Genomic DNA, 21313 nt, shown 5'->3' with positions numbered 1-21313 from the left:
CAGGCACCGCCTTTTTTTCTTATTTTGGCATTATAAAATTTTTAGAAGCAAGCACAGGACAAAAGCTTCACAACACTGGGTCTGACATGATTTCTTGGAGATGACCCTAAAAACACAGATAACAAGAATAAAAAATACACAAATAGGACTTTATGAACATTTAAAATTTTTTTGCTTCAAAAGACACTACTGACTGGGGCTCCTGGCTGGCTCAGGTGGTGGAGCATGTGACTGCTGATCTCAGGATCGTGAGTCTGAGTCCCACACTGGATGTAGCAATGAGTTAAAAAAAATTAAATCTTTAAAAAAATAAATACATGCTGTCAGGAGAGTCAGAAAGCAACCCATAGAATGGAAGAAAATATTTGCAAGTCATTTATCTGTTAAGGGATTCATATCCAAAATTAATATTGAGAACTCCTAAAACTCAACAAAAAAGCCAATCTAATTAATTCCATATAATTCAATTATATTTATTCCCTTGCTTTATCATTTTATTCCTAAGCATGTATGTTTTTTCCTATGCATATATTTCTTTTTGTTTTTTTAAGATTCTATTTATTCATTTGACAGACATAGATCACAAGTAGGCAGAGAGGCAGGCAGAGAGAGAGAGGAAGGGAAACAGCTCCCTGCTGAGCAGAGAGCCCAAAGTGGGGCTGATCCCAGGACCCAGAGATCATGACCTGAGCCAAAGGCAGAGGCTTTAATCCACTGAGCCCCACAGGCGTCCCCCTATGCATATATTTCTAAAATAATGCATTGTTTAGTTTTGAAGACTGAACATAAGAAGCAATGGCAGTGTCAGTAAAGGACTGTAAATGTCACTTTTAACATGAAAGCTTCTAGGAGATAAGCTGACCAGAGTCTCAGAATCAAGTCTGGACTTTCAGATTCCCTGCAAATGTGAAGGGCCCCTCTGGGGAAGTTTGTGAGTGGAGTCCTGAGTAGGCTATAGAAAACCTAAAGCTCACACTGGTTTTGGGGCATGTGGCACAGTGCGAGCCAGTATTCAAAGTTCACTGGAGATCTGGAAAAATAGTGGTCGGAAGCGGGCTGCTCTGTATTTTCTGATTCTACTGTATGAGTCTATGGCCTTTTCACAGGAGTTTCTCCATACCTCTTTTCATTTTATAAAACTGAAACTCTAAACCCATTCAACAACAGTTTCCCATTCCCTTTCCACCCAGCCACTGGTGTCCACCAATCTACTCTGTGATTTGACTACTCTAAGTACCTCATCATATAAGTGAAATCATATAGTACTTGTCTTTTTATGACTGGCTTATTTCACTTTGTATAATGTTCTGAAGATTCATCCATTGTGTAGAATATTGTAGAATTTCCTTCCTCAAAAGGCTCAGTGATACTCCTTTGTATGTTATATACCACACTTTGCTTGTCCATTCATCTGCTGATGGACACTTGGACTGTTTCTATGTTTTATTAGCTACTGTGAATAATGCTGCATTGAACATGGGTATACATATGTCTTCGAGATCCTTTCAGTTCTTTTGCGTGTGTACGCCAAAGTGGAATTGCTGGATCACATGGTAATTCTCTTTGTAATTTTTTGAGGAACTGCCACAGTTTTCCACAGCAGTTGTACTCTTCTATGCTCCCACCAGCACTGCTCAGGGGTTCCAGTTTTCCATCCTTGTCAACACCTTTTGTTTTTTTTTTTGATAGTACCCCTGTTAATGGGTATAAGGTAGTATTTTTCACTGCAGTTGTATTTCCTTAAGGATTAGTGATGTCGAGCATCTTTCATGTGCTTATTGGCTATCTGTATATCTTCTTTGGAGAAATGTCTATTTGAGTCCTTTACCCATTTCTTTCTTTCTTTCTTTTTAAATTTCCTTTCAGCGTAACAGTATTCTCTTTACCCATTTCTTAATTGAAGAAATTAAAAGTGACAGATATTGGGGTCACTGGGTGGCTTGCTCAGTAGAGTGTGACTCTTGATCTTGGGGTCTTAAGTTCAAGCCCCACACTGAGTGCAGAGATTACATAAATTTAAAAAATTAATATAAAGTAGGAGATATTAAATAATTCACTTGTAGGTCATAAACTTAGGTGGCAGAAGTTAGCATCCAGAACTCGGGACTATATATTCACTTAAACAACCGTGGCATTAACGAACTGCATTATTAATATTTTCTATGATTTCAAGGAGTGTGTTAATAGACTATTTCCCTAAAGAACACATAGAGTCTGAATATTCAATTTAATTCTTAAATCTACAGCACCCAGAAAAATAAATATGATGAACACTATATGATTATAGAATATATATGAATACTTCTCCCTATCCCCCCAAATAATTTACTAGTTCTGCCATCTTCCTTCTGTGATTTAAAATAAACAATGCATAACAATGCATGTTTAAGAGAGTTCTGGAATGTTCTGACCAAAGTAGTACAATTTCAATTAAAAGCTTATTAAATGTCAAAACTCTTTACTTAAGACCAAAAAAACCAAACCAAACCAAACCAAAACAAAAACAAAAACAAAACCCAACCCAGTAATGAAACAAAAGGGGGCACATGCTGTTTATTGTAATCCATTCTCGAGTCAACTCTGTAAGAATTACTGGAACTTTTACTAAATTATGAACATACTATTTCCTTTTTCAAAGATTTTATTTGTTTATTTGATAGAGCAAGCAAGTGCACAGGCAGGGGGAGCAGGAGAGGGAGAAGCAGACTCCCCACTGAGCTTGGAGCCCAGGGCTCAATCCCAGGACTCTGGGACAGACCCGAGCCAAAGGCAGATGCTTAACCAACTGAGCCACCCAGGTGCCCTGTGAATATACTATTAATACAGAAGAATTATGTGTAATTGTCTAGCAGCACAATTGTTCATAGTGAACATCTTTTGCACTGTTAATAGAAAAACAAATCAAGTCAAAAGGTTAAGAAAAAGGTTAAAGGTTGTTGTGAAGTCATCAAAATGAGTTCTAAAGGGACCACATTAAAATATTAGTGGTTATTCAGAGTAATGGAAAGAATAACTTAGTGTGCTAAAATAATATAAGCCCTTAGAAGGTAGGATGTGGAGGCAACTTACCTAATGTTTATTTATTAGCAGCAGTGTGGTATGTTGCAAACAACACAGATTCTGGGGTAAAAAAGACCTGGGTCTGGATCCTGGCTCTACCTAGGAAACAGATTACATGACTTCTGAAGATTTATTTATTTGGGCCTCAGGTTCCTGAGCTGTAAAATCAAACTATCACCAAATATGTTCCAAAATCAAATAAAAGATTTCACTGTAAAGTGCAGGGTTAAGAGAATCAGTGATAATGGAAATCATCTATCACATTGCCTGGTGATGATCACCTTAAAAACTGGTCTGCAGATTTTCAAAATGTATTTAAAATGGTCTAAAGTTCTGGGTGGCTGGGTGGCTCTCAGTTCATAAAGTGTCCAACTCTTGGTTTCAGCTCAGGTCATGATCTCATGGGTGGTGAGATCAAGCCGCACCACCCCCATGAGCTCTGAGTCGGACTCTGAGTTCAGCGGATTCGTGAAGATGCTCTCTCTTTGCCCACTGCCCCAAATAAGTAAATCTTTTTAAAAAGAATAAAAATAAAACAGTCTAAAGTTCTGAAAATGTTCTGGAATTAAATGGTGGTTAAGGATGCACATGGTGAATATATTAAATACCACTGAATTGTAGACTTTAAATTGGGAAAGATGGCAAATTTTGTTAAGTGAATTTTATTTCAATTTTCAAAATGACCCAGACATGTTCTGGATAGCAAAGGAATGGCAAGATAGGACTGAAAAGCTGCTATCACGAATAAGCAATATCCTAAAAATTTGGAGGATTCTCCAAAAGAGTTCTATAAGTGAGGTCAGATACTTATCAAAAATTATCATTTAATACAGGCAGAATATTTTGTTTGCTTGAAAAACATCTAAAATTTTCTAATTATTTTTTCTAATTTTTTCTAATTATTTCTAATGGAAATGTTGGTCATATGTTCCAAGCTATCCTTCTGTTTTAATCTGAAGATTAACCTGCCTTTATATTTGAAGTTTTAAAAACACACAAGGTGGGCGCCTGGGTGGTTCAGTCATTAAACATTAAGCAGCTACCTTCGGCTCTAGTCATGACCCCAGGTCCTGGGATCAAGGCACACAATGGGCTCCCTGATCGGGCCCCCTGCTCAGCAAGAAGCCAGCTTCTCCTTCTCCCACTCCCCCTGCTTGTGTTCTGTGTGTCTCTCTCTGCCAAATAAATAAATAAATCTTTTAAAAAAATAAAATAAAAACACAAGAGCTCAGTAGTGGTTGTATACATGGAAAAAAGGTTTTCATCCATACACACACACACAAAAAACCATCAAACATTCCCTAACCTGTCCTTTTCCTTCTTCAGCTACACAGTATAGCACAGCTCCAGAGTACTAAAGCACCAAAAGGCACATTTTAAGTACTATTTTAAATTCTTGGTTTCTAAATATACATCAGTTTGTGAGGACTGATCCTAAACTGAAAAGCTTGTAATAATTTTCAAATATGTACACTGTATATTTTCATAAAAGAAGGTAACAGTAATTAAACTCTTACCATAGTCTATACTCTAACATGAAAAATTTGTTAGCAAGGCCAGGGCTTTTAATCCTCTGTAGAAAACTAAGTATCCAAGAAGTGTTATCAGAGAAATAAAGTCTCTGAGCCTGCTCAAGCTAAACAATATTAAAATTTTCAAATGTTGGGGCACCTAAGTGGCACGGTTGATTAGGCATCTGTCTTCAACTCAGGTCAAGATCCCAGGGTCCTAGGGTTGAGCTCCACATTGTCAGGCTCCCTGCTCAGCAGGGAGCCTTCTTCTCCCTCTCCCACTCCCCCTGCTTCTGTTCCCTGTTTCCTGTGTACCTCTCTGTCAAATAAATAAATAAAAATCTTAAAAAAAAAAACAAAAACAAAAAGGCAACAGATATACCCGTGTTAAACATAAATAAATAAATAAATTTTACAAATGTTTTCCTACCAGTAAAATGGAAATTATAAGAGCTTCAGTGTATGTTACCTATGCATCAATTAAAACAGCACCTGGCATATAGCCAGTGTACAGAAGTGTTTGCTATTATTCTAATACTTTTTTTTAAAGTTTTAATTTAAATTCCAGTTAGCACACAATATACTATTACTTTAAGGTATACAATACAGTGATTCAACACCTCCATACAACACCCAGTTCTCATCACAACAAATACACTCCTTAATCCTCATCACCAATTTAACCCATCCCCCCATTCACTTCCCCTCTGCTAAAATCGCCAACACAAGAAACAACAGGTATTGGCAAGGACATGGAGAAAGGGGAACCCTCTTGCGCTGTTTTTGGGAATACAAACTCATGCAGCCGTTCTAGAAACACTATGAAGTTTCCTCAAAAAGTTAAAAATAGGGCGCCTGGGTAGCTCAGTGAGTTAAAGCCTCTGCCTTCAGCTCAGGTCCTGATCTCAGGGTCCTGGAATCAAGCCCTGCATCAGGCTCTCTGCTCAGCAGGGAACCTGCTTCCTCCTCTCTCTCTCTGCCTGCCTCTCTGCCTACTTATGATCTCTGTCAAGTGAATAAATAAAATCTTAAAAAAAAAAAAAGTTAAAAATAGAACTACCCTAAAATCCAGCAACTGCCCTACTAGGTATTTACCCAAAGAACACAGAAGTACTAATGTGAAAGGATACATGCACACTGATGTTTACAGCAGCATTATCTACAATACCCAAATTATGGAAACAGCCCAAATATCAACGATGAATGGATAAAGATGATAATGGCATATACATGCAATGGAATATTACTCAGCTATTATTCTAATTCTTTTTTTTTTTTTTAAGATTTTATTTATTTATTTGACAGAGAGAAATCACAAGTAGATGGAGAGGCAGGCAGAGAGAGAGAGAGAGGGAAGCAGGCTCCCTGCCGAGCAGAGAGCCCGATGCGGGACTCGATCCCAGGACCCTGAGATCATGACCTGAGCCGAAGGCAGAGGCTTAACCCACTGAGCCACCCAGGCGCCCCTATTATTCTAATTCTTAAATGAGGAAATAAAGGTACACAGTAGCAAAGCGAGTCCCATCCATTCTGAGATAGTTATAAACTTTCTGCCCTCCCAAAATGCCTTTACTAGAATAAAACACTCAAACTGTTCTATAAGAATGAAAAAGAGTTTTCATGATCACCACCTGTACAGTATGATTACTGTTTTCTAGATGATTGTGCAAAGATTTCCTAGATGGATGGAAATTGTGTGTGTACTCAAAGTACATCAATGTCTACATTGCTTATCTTTTTATTCTAAAATTTATACTGACAATTAATTTTGTTGCCTCTCCCTTATACAAAGTTATCTATTTCCAGTTTCTCTATCCTTTCATAGTCAGTAACAATAAGATCAGAAAGATAATAGGGGCACCTGGCTGACTCATTTGGAAGAGCATGCAACTCTTGATCTTGGGGTCCTGAGTTTGAGCCCCACAGCAGAGAGCCTGCTTCCCCCTCTCTCTCTGCCTGCCTCTCTGCCTACTGGTGATCTCTATCAAATAAATAAATAAATAAATAATCTTTTTAAAAAATAATAAAATAAAATAAAAAGTAAATGCTATATAAAATATGTCTTAACCTAAAAAAATTCCTTTGGGAATTTCCTTTATCTCACTGCCCTCCCCCACACAGATACATGTTGGCAATCACCCTCCAAGCATATGGCCCACAGATATGCATCTTGAAGACTCTCATGGCTAGGGTTTTATTAGACAGTAATAAATGAGCTATTTTATTTATTTATTTTTTTAATTTTAAAAGATTTTATTTATTTACTTATTTATTTGACATGGAGAGAGAGAGAGATCACAAGAAGGCAGAGAAGCAGGCAAGGGGTAGGGGGGGAAGCAGAGAGCCCCATTCAGGGAGGGCCTGATCCCAGGACCCTGGGACCGTGACCCGAGCTGAAGGCAGAGGCTTAACCCACTAAGCCACCCAGGCACCCCAATGACCTTTTTTATAAAAGAGTTTATTTTTAAATTTAAATTCAATGAATTAACATATAATGTATTATTTGTTTCAGGGGTAGAGGTCTGATCTGTGATTCATCCTATATAATACCCAGTGCTCATCACAACACATACCATTCCCCAAAGCCCACCCCGACTCCCCCACCCTCCAGAAACCCTCAGTTTGTTTCCCAAGAGTCTTTTATGGTTTGTCTCCCTTTCTGGTTTCATCTTGTTTCACTTTTTTCCTCTCTTCCCCTATAATCCTCTGCCTTGTCTCTTAAATTCCATGTATCAGTGAGATCATATAAATGACCTTTTCCTAACAGTAGCTAGCCCCCTCAAGGTCCTGGAAAGCTTGCTTCCAAAAATTCCTAAGAAACTTAGACACTATCCCTAATCCCCTCATGACCCTGGTGCAGCTCTTTGTGCCCACAGATCCTGTCCCCATGTTTTTTTTTTTTTTTAAAGATTTTATTTATTAATTTGACAGAGAGAAATCACAAGTAGACGGAGAGGCAGCCAGAGAGAGAGAGAGGGAAGCAGGCTCTCTGCTGAGCAGAGAGCCGGATGTGGGACTCGATCCCAGGACCCTGAGATCATGACCTGAGCCGAAGGCAGTGGCTTAACCCACTGAGCCACCCAGGCGACCCCTGTCCCCATGTTTTAATAAAACCATTCTTTTGCACTCCCCAGAATTCCACGGTCCTGGGATCATGACCTGAGCCAAAGACAGATGCTTAACTGGCTGAGCCACCTACTACAATATCTTAATAACTGAATTATAAAGCTTAGAACTGTCAACCTTACACTTGTATATATATTTTTAAGATTTTATTTATTTGACAGAGAGAGAGAGATCACAAGTAGGCAGAGAGGCAGGCAGAGAGAGAGGGGGAAACAGGCTCCCTGCTGAGCAGAGAGCCCGATGCAGGGCTTAATCCCAGGACCCTGAGATAAAATAAAAGTGTGATTGGGATGCCTAGGTGGCTCAGTGGGTTAAGCTGCCTTCGGCTCAGGTCATGATCTCAGGGTCCTGGGATCAAGCCCCACATCGGGCTCTCTGCTCAGCGGGGAGCCTGCTTCCCCTCCTCTCTCTCTGCCTGCCTCTCTGCCTACTTGTGATTTCTGTCTGTCAAATGAATAAATAAAATCTTAAAAAAAAAAAAAAAAGACGGGGAGCAGGGTTTGGGTGAAATAGACAATAGGGATTAAAGAGTATACATATCATAATGGAAAAAATAAAATAATATAAATAAATAAATATAAATAAATAAACAAGTCTGCTTTAAAAGAAGCAAACAGGGGTGCCTGGGTGGCTCAGTGGGTTAAGCTGCTGCCTTCGGCTCAGGTCATGATCTCAGGGTCCTGGGATCAAGCCCCGAGTCGGGCTCTCTGCTCCGCAGGGAGCCTGCTTCCCTCTCTCTCTCTCTCCCTCTGCCTGCCTCTCTGCCTACTTGTGATCTCTGTCTGTCAAATAAATAAATAAAATCTTAAAAAATAAATAAATAAATAAAAGAAGCAAACAAAAAACACATTACTTATTCCACTGCATTAAAATGTCAGTAACTAAATGCTGGAAAATATACTTCGTATTTTAGTTGAATAGAGATATTTAAAATCTAGATCTGACAAACTAGTTGTAAAGTCTCAATTTTTGGGGGGGGCGGGAGAATCACATTCCAAAACTTTACCACAGCTATCTTTTATTTGGAGTGACTAGGCTGTCTGAGGAGGAGAAGGAACTGGTTGAGCCTGAATAGGGATTTCTCAAAGCTAACATCAAGGAGTCCTCTAAACCCTGCCAAATTGTGGATGGTATATAAACAGACACAATATTTATTTTGGGACAAAGATCCTGCAGGCAAGTAAGCAAAATGCTCCAGAAGCACAGACTTTTGGAAAAACCATTTAAAAGAAGTGTCCATCCTCATTCATTCAATCAAATGCTGTTAAATTTTGCTTTACTTATGTTCATGAAAATGAATGATAAAAGATTTTGGTTTTAAGTACAAAAGTTCAGAGAAGAAAATAAAACATCAAAATTTCTTAAAAGTATCTGCTCTAGAAGCGCCTGGGTGGCTCAGTGGGTTAAAGCCTCTGCCTTCAGCTCAGGTCAAGATCTCAGAGTCCTGGGATCCAGCCCCACATGGGGCTCTCTGCTCAGCAGGGAGCCTGCTTTCTCCTCTCTGTCTGCCTGCCTCTCTGCCTACTTGTGATCTCTATCTGTCAAATAAATAAATAAAATCTTTAAAAAAATAAAAGTATCTGCTCTAATAACATATACTTCATAACTACTTCTCAATGTCTGCTAGTAATGTTATTTGACTATCAATTAAAATCAGAAGTTAAAAATAGAAATGCAACTGTTAAAAAGTTTAACCTCCCTTTGGGGCCAACGTAATAACACTAGATAGTATATTCAATTTCTATAGAAAAAATGACAAACAGTAGCACTGTAAAGTTCATTTTTTCAGTTTATAAAATATTTTTTATATCCTTTATACTCAAAAACTAGGATCATGTAATAATCACATACAATTAATTTGAAACCCTAACCCAGGCTTTACAAAACACAGAATACATGCAAAAACCATTAATCTGACCATTCAAGACTAATAACTTCTGGTGAACCATAATCATTTGCATTTGTTTGAAATAAAAAGTAATTGGAAATGGGTCCTAAGAGGAAAGATCAAAGAACTGGAAGTTGCTTGGCCTACAAAAATTTAACTAAGCATGACTTAAATTCCAACTGGTTGCTTTCCTTGTCTTCTCAAAGCAAAATGAGAGAAAAGCAGTTTAGATTCAGGAAGAACTACAAACATTTTGGCTGTCGGGTTTAAAATACACCAGGATGGACCACTTGGGAAACATGTAGTGTTCCAACACTGTAGAGCTACAAGTGAAGCTGACCTAAGGCACAGCACAGCACTAAACTCCATAATTAAGTTACCTATAATTTCACCCTACAAAACCATCAAAAAGCCCAATTTTGGACAGGGTATTACAATTTAAAAGGCATTTTCACATATTCTAGTACTTCATTTAATCCTCACCATGAGGTATATGAATAGGACAGACATTCTGATTCCCATTTCCAGATTAAAAAAAAAAAAATAGCTATGATTGCCTTTAGACAACTCTGCTACGTTGTGTTATTTTAAACTTTTTTTTTTAAACTTTTTTTTTTTTAAAGATTTTATTTATTTGACAGAGAGAGACACAGCAAGAGAGGGAACACAAGCAGGGGGAGTGAGAGAGGGAGAAGCAGGCTTCCCACTGAGCATGGAGCCAGATATGGGGCTTGATCCCAGGACCCTGGGATCATGACCTGAGCTGAAGGCAGACGCTTAACGAATGAGCCACCCAGGCAGGCACCCCTTATTTTAAACCTCTTCTAAAAAAGATGGTTAGAGTCAATGCAGACAGCTCACTAGAAACCTGGGGGCAAAAGTTTCAAATATATTTGGAATTTTTAAAAAATTTTCATTTATTTATTTGACAGAGAGAGAGAGAGAGAGAGATCACAAGCAGGCAGACAGGCAAGTAAAGAGAGAGAGAAGTAGGGTCACCGCTGAGCAGAGAGCCCGATGTGGGGCTCAATCCCAGGACTCTGAGATCATGACCTGAGCTGAAGGCAGAGGCTTAACCCACTGAGCAACCCAGCTGCCCTTCAAATATATTTGAAAGATGGTATAAACTTGTGTGCTCTGATTTGATCTTACATAAAATACCTATTTATGATCAGTTACCATTAATAGGCCGTCCTTACTGAAGACCTCTGGTTTGAAAATATTCTTACAGGGGCATCTGGGTGGCTCAGTCAGTTAAGCAGCTGCCTTCAGCTCAGGTCATGATCTCCGGCTCCTTGCTCAGCAGGTATCTACTTCTTCCTCTCCCTCTGTGCATGCGCACTCTCTCTTTCTCTCAAATAAATAAATAAAACCTTAAAAAAAAAAAATTAGATGCCCTGGAGCTCCTGGGTGGCTCAGTCGGTTAAGCAACTGCCTTCAGCTCAGGTCATGATCCCAGGGTCCTGGGATCGAGCCCCACATCGGGCTCCCTGCTCAGTGGGGAGCCTGCTTCTCCTCCTCCCTCTGCCTGCTGCTCTGCCTACTTGGGCTCTCTCTGTGTCAGATAAATAAATAAAATCTTTTTTTTTTAATTAGATGCCTTAAAAAAATATATTCCTATAAACACAAAGGAAGGATGAATGACATAAAAGGACTGATTTTGCGGAGTCAACTTTCTTAGATCATAAAGCCGTATTTCAAACCAAAGAGAATATGCAGGTTCTGTCTCCTATCAGCATTCCAATATTTCCAGAATTCACTAAATTTAAGTGAATATTGCAGAAGCCAGCCTCAAAGATAGCCCCAATGATCCCAGCCTCTGGTATTCACACCCATGTATGTGAATAAATACTCCTCCTTCCCTGTCAAATGTGGGCTAGACTTAGTGACTCCCTCCTAATGAAAAGAGTAAGACACAAGTGACTGGAGAATAGGTCATAAAAAGCATGGTGACTTCATTCTGTTTCTCTCTCTGTGGAGAGACACACATGACGAGTAAGTGAAGCCACCTACGAACAGTCACGTGAGTGAGCTTAGAAGTGGATTCTTCAGCTCCAGTCAAGTCTTCAGAGTCTGCACAGTCCCAGCCCTAAGCCAGAATCATCCAGTCAAACCACTCCCACACTCCTGTAAAAGGGCACAAGGGAATTCCTGGCCGTGACCAAAACACTGCCTTGATTGTGGGTAGAGTTTACATGCGTGCGTACATTTGTTAAAACTCAAATTTATACAATGAAAATGGGTGCATTCTAGTGTACGTAAGGTATACTTCAATAAAGTTGATTCTTTTTAACAGGCCACTGAACCTTTGGGATAAGCAGACCAAGGATCACTTATGTGAAAGCAGTGCCCTGACTTACAAAGTAAAGGCTGGGCGGTGAGAAAACAGAAGTGCATTAACAAGCCACCACCACAAACACACATGCCCTAAACTGCTCCTCAAAACTGCTCCACCCACAGTCTTTCCTATCTCAGATGACAGCAATCCCATACTGCCAGTTGCTCCTGCCAAAAACGCTGGAGTCATTCTTGACTCTCACACCCCACATCCAGTCCATAAGCAAATCCTGTCGGCCCTATCTCAAAATATAACCAGACTATGATCACTTCTCACCACCTCCACTGCTACTACCCTAGCCTCTCGCCAAGATCACAGCAACAGCCAAACTCGTCTCCCTACTTCACTCTTGCCCTCCTACAGCCTATTATTAACCCAGCAGCTAGAGTGATCCTTTCAAAAACCCAAGGCAGATCATATTGTTCAACTGCTCTAAACCCTGAAACTACTCCCCATCTCACTCACCATAAAAACCCATGTGATTGTGAGGTCACAAAAACTGGCTCCTTGTTATCTCCCTGATCTCATCTCCTGTTACTTGCCTCCTTGCTCAGTCTACTCCAGGCACACTGGGCTGCTTGCTGCTTATCAAACACACAGAATATGCTCGCACTCTAGGACCTTCACAGTGACTGTACCCTCTGTCTTTCCCCTGATACCTACATGGCTCATCATTCCCGAACCTCCTTCAGGTCTCTGCTCGAACATGACCTTCTTTACCCAGACCAACCTATTTAAAATTACAAACATTTCTGGTGCTTGACCACCCTTATTCTTATTCATTTTGAATACTGTCTAACCTCCACTCCTTCCATAAAACAATCTCTAGGGAAGGATCTTTGTTTTGTTCACTGATGCATCTCAAATGCCTAGGACAATGCTCAGTATACACAACAGTTATCCAACAAGAACCTTCCAAATGAATGCATTTTTCAGCAACTGTATCAGGTACTTGGCTAAGCACTTTATATCCACTATTTCATTTAATCACTAGGGAAACCCTGGGAAGTAAGCATTAACCTCATGTTCTGATTGAGGACCATAAAGGTCAACTGACTTGCACAAAATTATATAATAGTGAATGATGCCAAGACTTACTTATGCCTAACTCCAAAGCCTTAACAGTAGTTTCCTCAAAGTTGGGTGTGAATGAAGAAGGGAACTAAGCTGCTTCAGAAAGTGACTAGGCTGAGAACATGTGGAAGAAAATATGCAGATCTGAGATCCAAAATATGAAGCAGAAGCAAACAACTAACATTTGGAGAAATCCCTTTGATTATTCTTTGCTTCTAATCCTGGAGGGACAGAAATACAAGCTAATAACTATCAGAAAGAGAACCATAAAAAAGGAGTTAAGAAAAATACGAGACTCCATAGCTTGGAGTTCCATGGTTGAGAAAATATGGGTCAGTACCTTTTGGCTAAATTCACTGGTATCCTTTATCCCACTGGAAAAGAGCAATATACTAGCAGTTTCCTATTTGTTTTTGTGCCTTAACATGTTTTCCTTTCCTCTGGATCCTACTGATATAGTACAGGTATTGAAAAAGTGTATTTAAAAAATATAGGATCTACATATAAACATTTGCAAATTTAAATCTGAGGCAAAGATACTGAGTTTGCCACTGTTACTATTCTTGGAACACAGCCACACTCATTTGTTTACATATTGTCTATGGCTCCTTTTCCACTCTCACAGCAGACTTGAGCAGCTGCCACATAGACCACATGCCTGCAAAGCTAAAAATATTTGATATATGGCCTTCTACAGAAAATAACTTCTAAAACAAATATTAATAAAATATAAGTTTCCTGATAACTCACTTATATCCATTCTATCAATTTTCCAGGTGTATTTGGAAACATACCCTCTAAACACTAAAATAAGTCATACAAAGTTTTTGTTATTGGTGGTCATGTAACTAAAAACATGTCAATGGCTTAAGTCTAAGAGTAATCTGGTCTTCGGTCTGGTAAAGTTATCATTACATTAATTTAAGCAAACATACTTTCTAGTAGAGTTAACACCCATTTATTAGTTATTGAATACTGGAAGACCTGGGTAACATTGATGTGCACTTTGAAGTGTTAAAGTAGCTTAGCATTAAAATTGAGAAAATAACTTTTTGGTTTATGTCTGTAGTATCTGAGCCACCATTAAATTAAATAAACATTAAGAAAGTGTTTTGAACAAGGAGAAAAATAATTTCTTCATTCACTTACACATACATGCACAAAACAGACAAAAAAAGCATAATCCCACAATGACTTCCCAACTTCTTCCTTATATATAAGAATTATAAAATAGTAAAACTTGGAACATTTGCTTTTAATTTTCCAAGCAAGCAAGCTAATACACAGAAAAGCAAATCCCTTATTACTCACTTTGAAAATTCTATAATCTATTTTCCCTCTTCCTCTCCAAAGATTAGTTGGTTTGTCACCCACCAAAGATCAAACCCTGGGGTGCATGGGTGGCTCAGTCAGTTAAGCACCAGACTCTTGTATCTGACTCAGGTCATGATCTCAGGGTTGTGAGATTGAGCTCTGGGTTGGGCTCTTGCTCAGCAGGTAGTTTGCTTGATTATTTCCCCATCCCTCTCTCTCTATAACAAAGAAATAAATATTTTTTTAAAAAGATTTTATTTATTTATTTGACAGAGAGACACAGCAAGAGAGGGAACACAACAGAGGGAACATAAGAAAGGGAGTGGGAGAGGGAGAAGCAGGCTTCCCACTGAGCAGGGGGCCCAATGTGGGGCTCGATCCCAGAACCCTGGGATCATGACCTAAGCCAAAGGCAGACTCTTAACAAATGAGCCACCCAGGTGCCCCTAAAATAAGTAAATCTTAAGGAAAAAAACCAAACAACCCATCTTATGTCCTAAAGTTTAAACAAAAAACTTCATTGTGTATATATATATAAAACCAGGCATATTTTTCCTAATACAGGCTCATACAAAAACCTTTGTATTATTTATGTATTATGTTTTGCAAATAAAGTGAGAAGTTATAGTATTCATGACACTTAGAAGAATAAGTGAGCAAGTTGATAAAAACAGGCATAGAGACACAAAGGAAACAGGAGAAATACTGAGCATAAAATGAGGCCAAATAATATTTTTCTTTAAGTATTTTATTCCCATAAGAGTCAACTTCTACATTAAAAGATGAACCAATCCATTATTCACTAAAGTTTCACCAAAATTATGTAATACATTTAAGTTAGAGTTTAATAGAGCTCTCAGTTTAAACATTTCATATGTTCAACCTAAACTTCCAACATAAAAATTTTAAGGCATCAATTTGTTTTCCCAGCTTTTCCTCAAAACAAAAAAATTATTTCCAAGTTCAAGTTTCACACTATTTTTTAATGAAAATTAAATTTGCAGTATTAACTGAAGTAGAAAGTTACCCATGAGCTATTTCTAAATATTATTAAATTATGCCTACAGAGCCTTTTCCCATTTTTCTCTTAATTTTGTTTTTTAAAGCACTGTAGTCACTTAGGTTAGTAAAACAAAATATATCCTGTCAATACTTTCAAAAGAAGTAAGTTTTAAATGTTACATGTAAGAAAGCACACTACTCTTTAAGAGCTAGAAATTTCTATGATGAATATTATATACATGAAATTAGTAATGGAACGACATAAAAAAATTGACGGTTATTTAAAAAATCGTATTACATCCTTATAATATGAAAACACACCTGACCATATGTGTGTATAATCAGACTTGTGATCTCTTCATTAAGCTGTAAATCTTCCAATGATCTCTAATAAAACAATCCACAGTAGTTCAAATTGCAAAGAAATGTTTCCTACCTTGCCTGCTTCTCTTTCTAAGTCGACATACTCCCGGCTAGGTGTCTGTCGTTGCTCTCCCTGCCAGCTGGCCGGAAAAAACTGGAGAGACAGATTGGTTCCTGTGGCCACAAAAGCCTTTTAGAAAAATCAATACAAACAGGATCAGGAGCAGGACATTACATAAATTATGCAGGCAGTCATTTATTTTTACATCAGTTTCTGTCTTAAGCGAGGCAGCACTGAGAATACTTAAAAGTAAAAAAACATGCACTCATCATTTTTCTTAAGTATTAAGTTACAAACATCTGATTCCATTTTGAGGACCTTCGCCATTGGCTGCTTAAATATAAAATCAGACATGGAATCAATACTTTCTTTCAGGTCATTTTTTGCTGACGTTAGGATCTCGCATTGCTAATGTCTAACCAGAAGACATCATCTCTGAATTTAAAAACTTCTATTTTTAAATGTGAAAATCACTAAAGATCTATACATTTTGAATTTTAAAGCATACCACAACTTCAAGTTGTATAAATGGGACATTTTAATTTCTCTTGATTTCCCTTGCTTAATACTGCGTTCTCAAGCCCATGTTAAAAACGCAAAAGACTGTGTCTTCTGATAAATGATACATTAGCAATGTGATGTGACAGTAGTTATCTCTCTAAAACCTTAGGTGATTTTAAAAATATGCGTTTTCTGAATTTTAACTTTAGGAGAACTGGATCTGACTATATAAAAGAGTATTCATCTAATATTTATAATAAGATTTGGATGCATGGTTCAACAGACAGAACAATCTAAAGCCATTTTGATAAAGTATTCTGTGTAGCCCCTAAGCAATTTAACTACATTTCCTCCAACTAAAAAATGGAATTAGCATTGTACCTCTTCCAAAGGGAAATTCAGAAAGAAGTAAAAAAAAAAAAAAAACAAAGCATTTTGGAAACAAAACAAAACCCTGAAACATTTTTCATCATCTGAATGTAAACTTTCTTTGTTGAAATGAGAGGTTTTCGTTTGTTTTATTTTACTAATTAAAGTTCCACAACATACTTTGTTTGCAATCAAAGAGTCTTCATCTGAAAGCAAGGGGTTCACATTTTGGGCAATTTGTTTAAAGCCATCAGCTGATTGAACCATCCACTAGTACCCCCGATGATTAACAGCTTAGATTCCTTAGAGTTAAAAATGTATTCTTCCTATTTCTATTATTGGTATTGCAGGTACAACTGCCAACCTAACTGCTAAATCTCTAAAGAAATCTTTGATGCCATTTACCTAATTAACAGGGATACTCTTTCTTGTGGTATTTTACATGAACGGGGACTGAAAAAACATCAATATTACAACATTAACCTTTAAAAAAAAAATCTTTCCCCATTAATACCAAGTTTAAAAAACAATCAAGTATAGTGAAATGAACCAACAATAGTTAAAATGAAAAGCAGACTCTAGAAAGCACAGTGCCTAGGCTGTAGGATGAAGCAATTTACTTAGCTGTACATCAGTTTCCCTACTAATTAGTATTTGTAAAGTGCTTATAATAGTACCACGTAAATGCCATTTAAGTATTTGCTAAATAAGAGAAATAGTTCTGAGCTGGATAAGAGAGCTAACTTTTTCAGCCTCAGATAATAAAATAAATTCTCAGTGTAGAGTGGTGGCAGATAAAGAGATTCAGCCCATGAATGAATGTCTTGTGTCAAAATCCTCAAGGCATGTTTCTTTAGTATTCACCTAGTAACAAATCCTTCCACTCCCTATGTACCCCAAATCAGCTCTGTGCAAGTAAAAACAATCTACAGATCTTATTACCTCACCTCCTGTCTGAAGACCAACCTCAGAAGAGATTTCCTGCTTCATCACTTCATGCCCATTATCTCATCAAGATCCCTCTCTCTGAGAGAGGAGAAGTGGTAAAAACAGATCATTCTACAATAGCATTTCACAAATTTGACCATAGAACTCTTTTTCTAATGGAGTATCTACACACACATAACAATTGGGAAAACTCTGTTTAAAAACACAAAAATGCTTACACTGGTTATCACTGTCTTTATGTAAGATTTCCAGTTTGTCCCAATGATTATTCTACAGGTTTCACAAATTGCAAAATAACACACTTTAAGCCAATTCAACATACCTTTATCCTTCCATCTTCAGGACTAAAAATATATAGTTTTTACTGCTGTCTCAGTCATCACCATACCTGAATTCTTTAATTTACCATTAGTGTTGAAGACTTCTCCCAACACTCTTACCACAATAAAACTTACATGAGGAATAAAACAGACCAAATAGATTCTACCCCTTACCCATAATCACTTTTATTCATGCTATGATAAGGAGTCTGGGTAAGTTTTATAGTTATGACCACAACTATTTAAATACAAAATAAATTCCTTAGTCTCAATGATACACTAAGGAGATGTTCAAAATTAAAAGAGTAAAAAAGGGGGGGGAGATTGATAACAGTTTTGGCAATTACACAACATATTTTTACTGTATATAGCTGCCATCAAAACAGAGTCAAAATAATACCTTCTCCGCACCTATTTTCCACAACCAAATAAGTGAAAACCACAGCCTGTTCCTAACTAAAAAGACAAATTTTAGGCATTATATTAAGTAACCTCTAAATTCAATTAATCAAGTAGCTATGATACAAAAGACGTTATGCAGAGTACCTGTTTAGAGGAGAGTATAATAATGTATACACCACAGTTAATGTGGTCTGTACCCTCTAGGAGCTAGGGATCCTGTCATTTAAATGTGAAGAATACTGAATTAAAGGGGGGGGCCTAGAAAAAGGAGGAAATGTGAAATTCCTTCCCAAATTACAAATAATTACATTATTCAACAAATAAAGACATGTATGCTATATTAAGTGAGAATATTACACAGAACTCAACCTACCCTCCTTTAACTTTTAATACTTGTCAGATATTAAGAACTTATTAAAATTCATAGGATCAGATATCTGGAAGAGAGAAAGGCCTAAAAAGTCTATCTGATTTATCCCTGGAAAGAAACTTATGATAAATACAAGCAACCTATAATACTACTATAATATTACAATAATATTATAATATAGCAATTCGGAACTACTGTGGGTTAAATTATACTCCCAATTCACAATTATACTCAGTAAAGTTTCTGATGTGACAGAAAACAACCCAATAACTATACTTTATAGGTCCTCCCCGAAAAACCCCCTCAGCTCTAAATATCAGGAAGTACTTTGTACCTCATCCTTCACACTTACATTAATTAACTCCAGGAAATCCACTGGTTAGGTATACCATCCACCTTTTGCAAAAGGAAGCCCAGACAACGAATAATTTATCACTGGATCAACCAATGAATGATTCTTCTATCACTCAGGCCAAAACCGAAAGTATGTCTTAGGCATTTTAATCATGAACTATTATAACTACTCAAGAAACTTGGAAGTGTTTTACTTACATAACACGCACTAATGACCAAATATTCTAGAGCTCCTAATAGATTTAGCCAGTATCTTCACATGATCTGTAATACAGTTCTAAAAAGTCTTCATTTTAAATAGAAAAATATTCCTAAAAATAAATTTGATTTAGGTGATGAAGAGGGAGAATTTTATGGTATGTGAATTGTTTTTCAATAAAATATATTGTCTATAAGGGGGGGGGCAAATGTTCCAATATGTCCTCCTATTGTTAACCCAAATTCAAACTCCACCACTGCTTCAAGTCTCTGCAAATGCCATGGGCCCAGTTCAGAATAGATAACTGCATTCCATTAGACAGCACTTCGACTTCTGTCTTTTAATTAGTAAGATCTCTTTTCTTTAGCTTCTTCCTACTTATCTTTGACTCCCCCCCCCCCCCCCCCCGTTAGCATCTCCAATAAGACAAACCAAAAAGACGATGAGACACTTGAGCTTTTTTTTCCCCTAAGGTAAGGTTTGGTGAAGGTGAAGCGCACTGAATTCACCCCCTAAAACACGGCCTCCAGATCAGCTGTGGGTTTCACAAACCCATGCGATTCTTCAGGAACTGCGGCACTAAACGGGATACGCTTCTGAGGTTTGAAAAAAGATGATGATGGTTTCTGATTCTCCTGAGCCTTAACATTCTAAGAAAATAAGATGGCTCAGTCTTCAGGGCTTGTTTGTCTCTATTAGGACAATAGATGACTGGTATAAAGCTTCTCAGCTATACTGGCGGTTAAACAGCTTCGCAAACAGATTTAACAACAAACCTAGCGTCCTGAGAAACTGACTCTCGCCCAGGAATCAGATCTTTGAATGAAGCCCCGTTCTTTTTCCGCATCGGTGTTTTCTCCCTGACAAATACCCTACCCCTTAATGAGTGACACAGCCCTTACAAAGACCTCTCCCTGTTTAGTGGGGCTCGGGAGTGAGTTCTCCTCGCGACAAACTGTTGGCCGAGCCGCGTCTGGGAAACACAACCCGCCCGCAGAGAGCCACAGGGAAGCGTCTCCCCGCGAGGACGCGGCCCGCTAGTGTCTGGTTTCGCATTTTGAATCCCGAGTAGGAAGTGAGACGGCGCCCGCTCAGTTCCGGGAGTCGCGGCGTCCGCGGCGCGGTCCGGAACCAGCCTGGGCCGCGGCGGCTCCCCGCGCAACAAGTGACCCGCGCGCGCCTCGGTCCCCGCGCCCCGGGCCCCCCGCGCCCCTACCCAGCCGACTTACGATTTCCGAGCGGCCGTCGCGGCAGGCGTTCTGGAAGCGCGCCTGGCGCTCCTCGTGGGGCCGGTCCCTGAAGCCCGTGTACTTAATCTGCAAGGCAGAGACGGCCCGAAATCAGGAGCCAAATCCGCGACGCCGCCTGCGCGCCCGCCCGCCCCGCGCGGCGCAGATAAGGGCAAGCAGAGTCTGCGGGCTGGCGGCTGCCCGGGCGAGATTGCCCGTCCGCCGGGCTGCCCAGGGCTGCGCCGCCCAAACTTTTCTCCGCCCGGGCCCACTCGGGGCGCGCTGCGGCCTCCAAGCCGCCCGCCTGCCTCACCTCGCATTCGCGGCTCAGCTTCCTGAAGAACTCCTCGTTCTCGAACTTGCTTCTCTGGTCGGGCACGACGCGCGGCATCTTCCCGCCCTGAGGCAGCGCCGGCCGACCGGGCTCCGGGCTTGCGCGGCACCCGCTGGCCGGCTTCACGCTGACCGACTGACCGCCCACCCGCGGCGCCCTGACTCTGGCTTTCCTTTGTTTCAGGCGCCCGCCCGCGTGGGCTCCCGCTCCCGGGAGTCTGAGATGCCGCCGCCCGCTCGAGCCCAGCCCACGCCACCGCCGCCTTAGCCGTTGCCTACCGCCCGCGCGAACCCAGCACTCGCCGCCCCCGGCCGCCGCCGCCGCCACTTCCTCTCGCCGCCCACCTCGCAAGCCCGCCCGTCCGCCCCGCCCCGGTCGGCCCCACCCCTCCTCCTCGCGCGCCCGCCCGCCCCAAACTCCAGCAAACAAAACGCACCATTCACAACTCTGCGACCCGCGCCGCGCATGCGCCGCCCGCCCGCTTGCGGGGCGGCTAGGCTGCGGCGAACCAGAGCTCCTCCCGCTGCGCGGCCCTCTCGCTCCTTTAGCC

General features: G+C 39.7%; 1 protein-coding gene across 2 annotated transcripts in view; it reads right to left on the bottom strand.

The window, feature by feature from the left end:
• The window catches only part of CBFB (core-binding factor subunit beta), a 60546-nt gene extending 39447 nt beyond the window's left edge, over nucleotides 1–21099 (bottom strand). The window contains exons 1-3 of one of the 2 annotated variants that reach the window (XM_004744335.3): nucleotides 20743–21099; nucleotides 20430–20516; nucleotides 15750–15866 (exon numbers count right to left, since the gene is read on the bottom strand). In XM_004744335.3, the coding sequence (XP_004744392.1) occupies nucleotides 15750–15866; nucleotides 20430–20516; nucleotides 20743–20820 (282 nt within the window). In that variant the 5' untranslated portion in view covers nucleotides 20821–21099. The remainder of the gene's footprint in view (nucleotides 1–15749; nucleotides 15867–20429; nucleotides 20517–20742) is intronic. The other variant, XM_004744336.3, reaches the window with a different exon arrangement.
• Nucleotides 21100–21313: the final 214 nt, after the last annotated feature.

The sequence above is a fragment of the Mustela putorius genome, unplaced genomic scaffold (assembly GCF_011764305.1).
Source record: "Mustela putorius furo isolate JIRA1106 unplaced genomic scaffold, ASM1176430v1.1 tig00000174_pilon_pilon_pilon, whole genome shotgun sequence".
Taxonomy (NCBI): Eukaryota; Metazoa; Chordata; class Mammalia; order Carnivora; family Mustelidae; genus Mustela; species Mustela putorius.
This window is presented reverse-complemented; position numbering and strand designations above follow the sequence as displayed.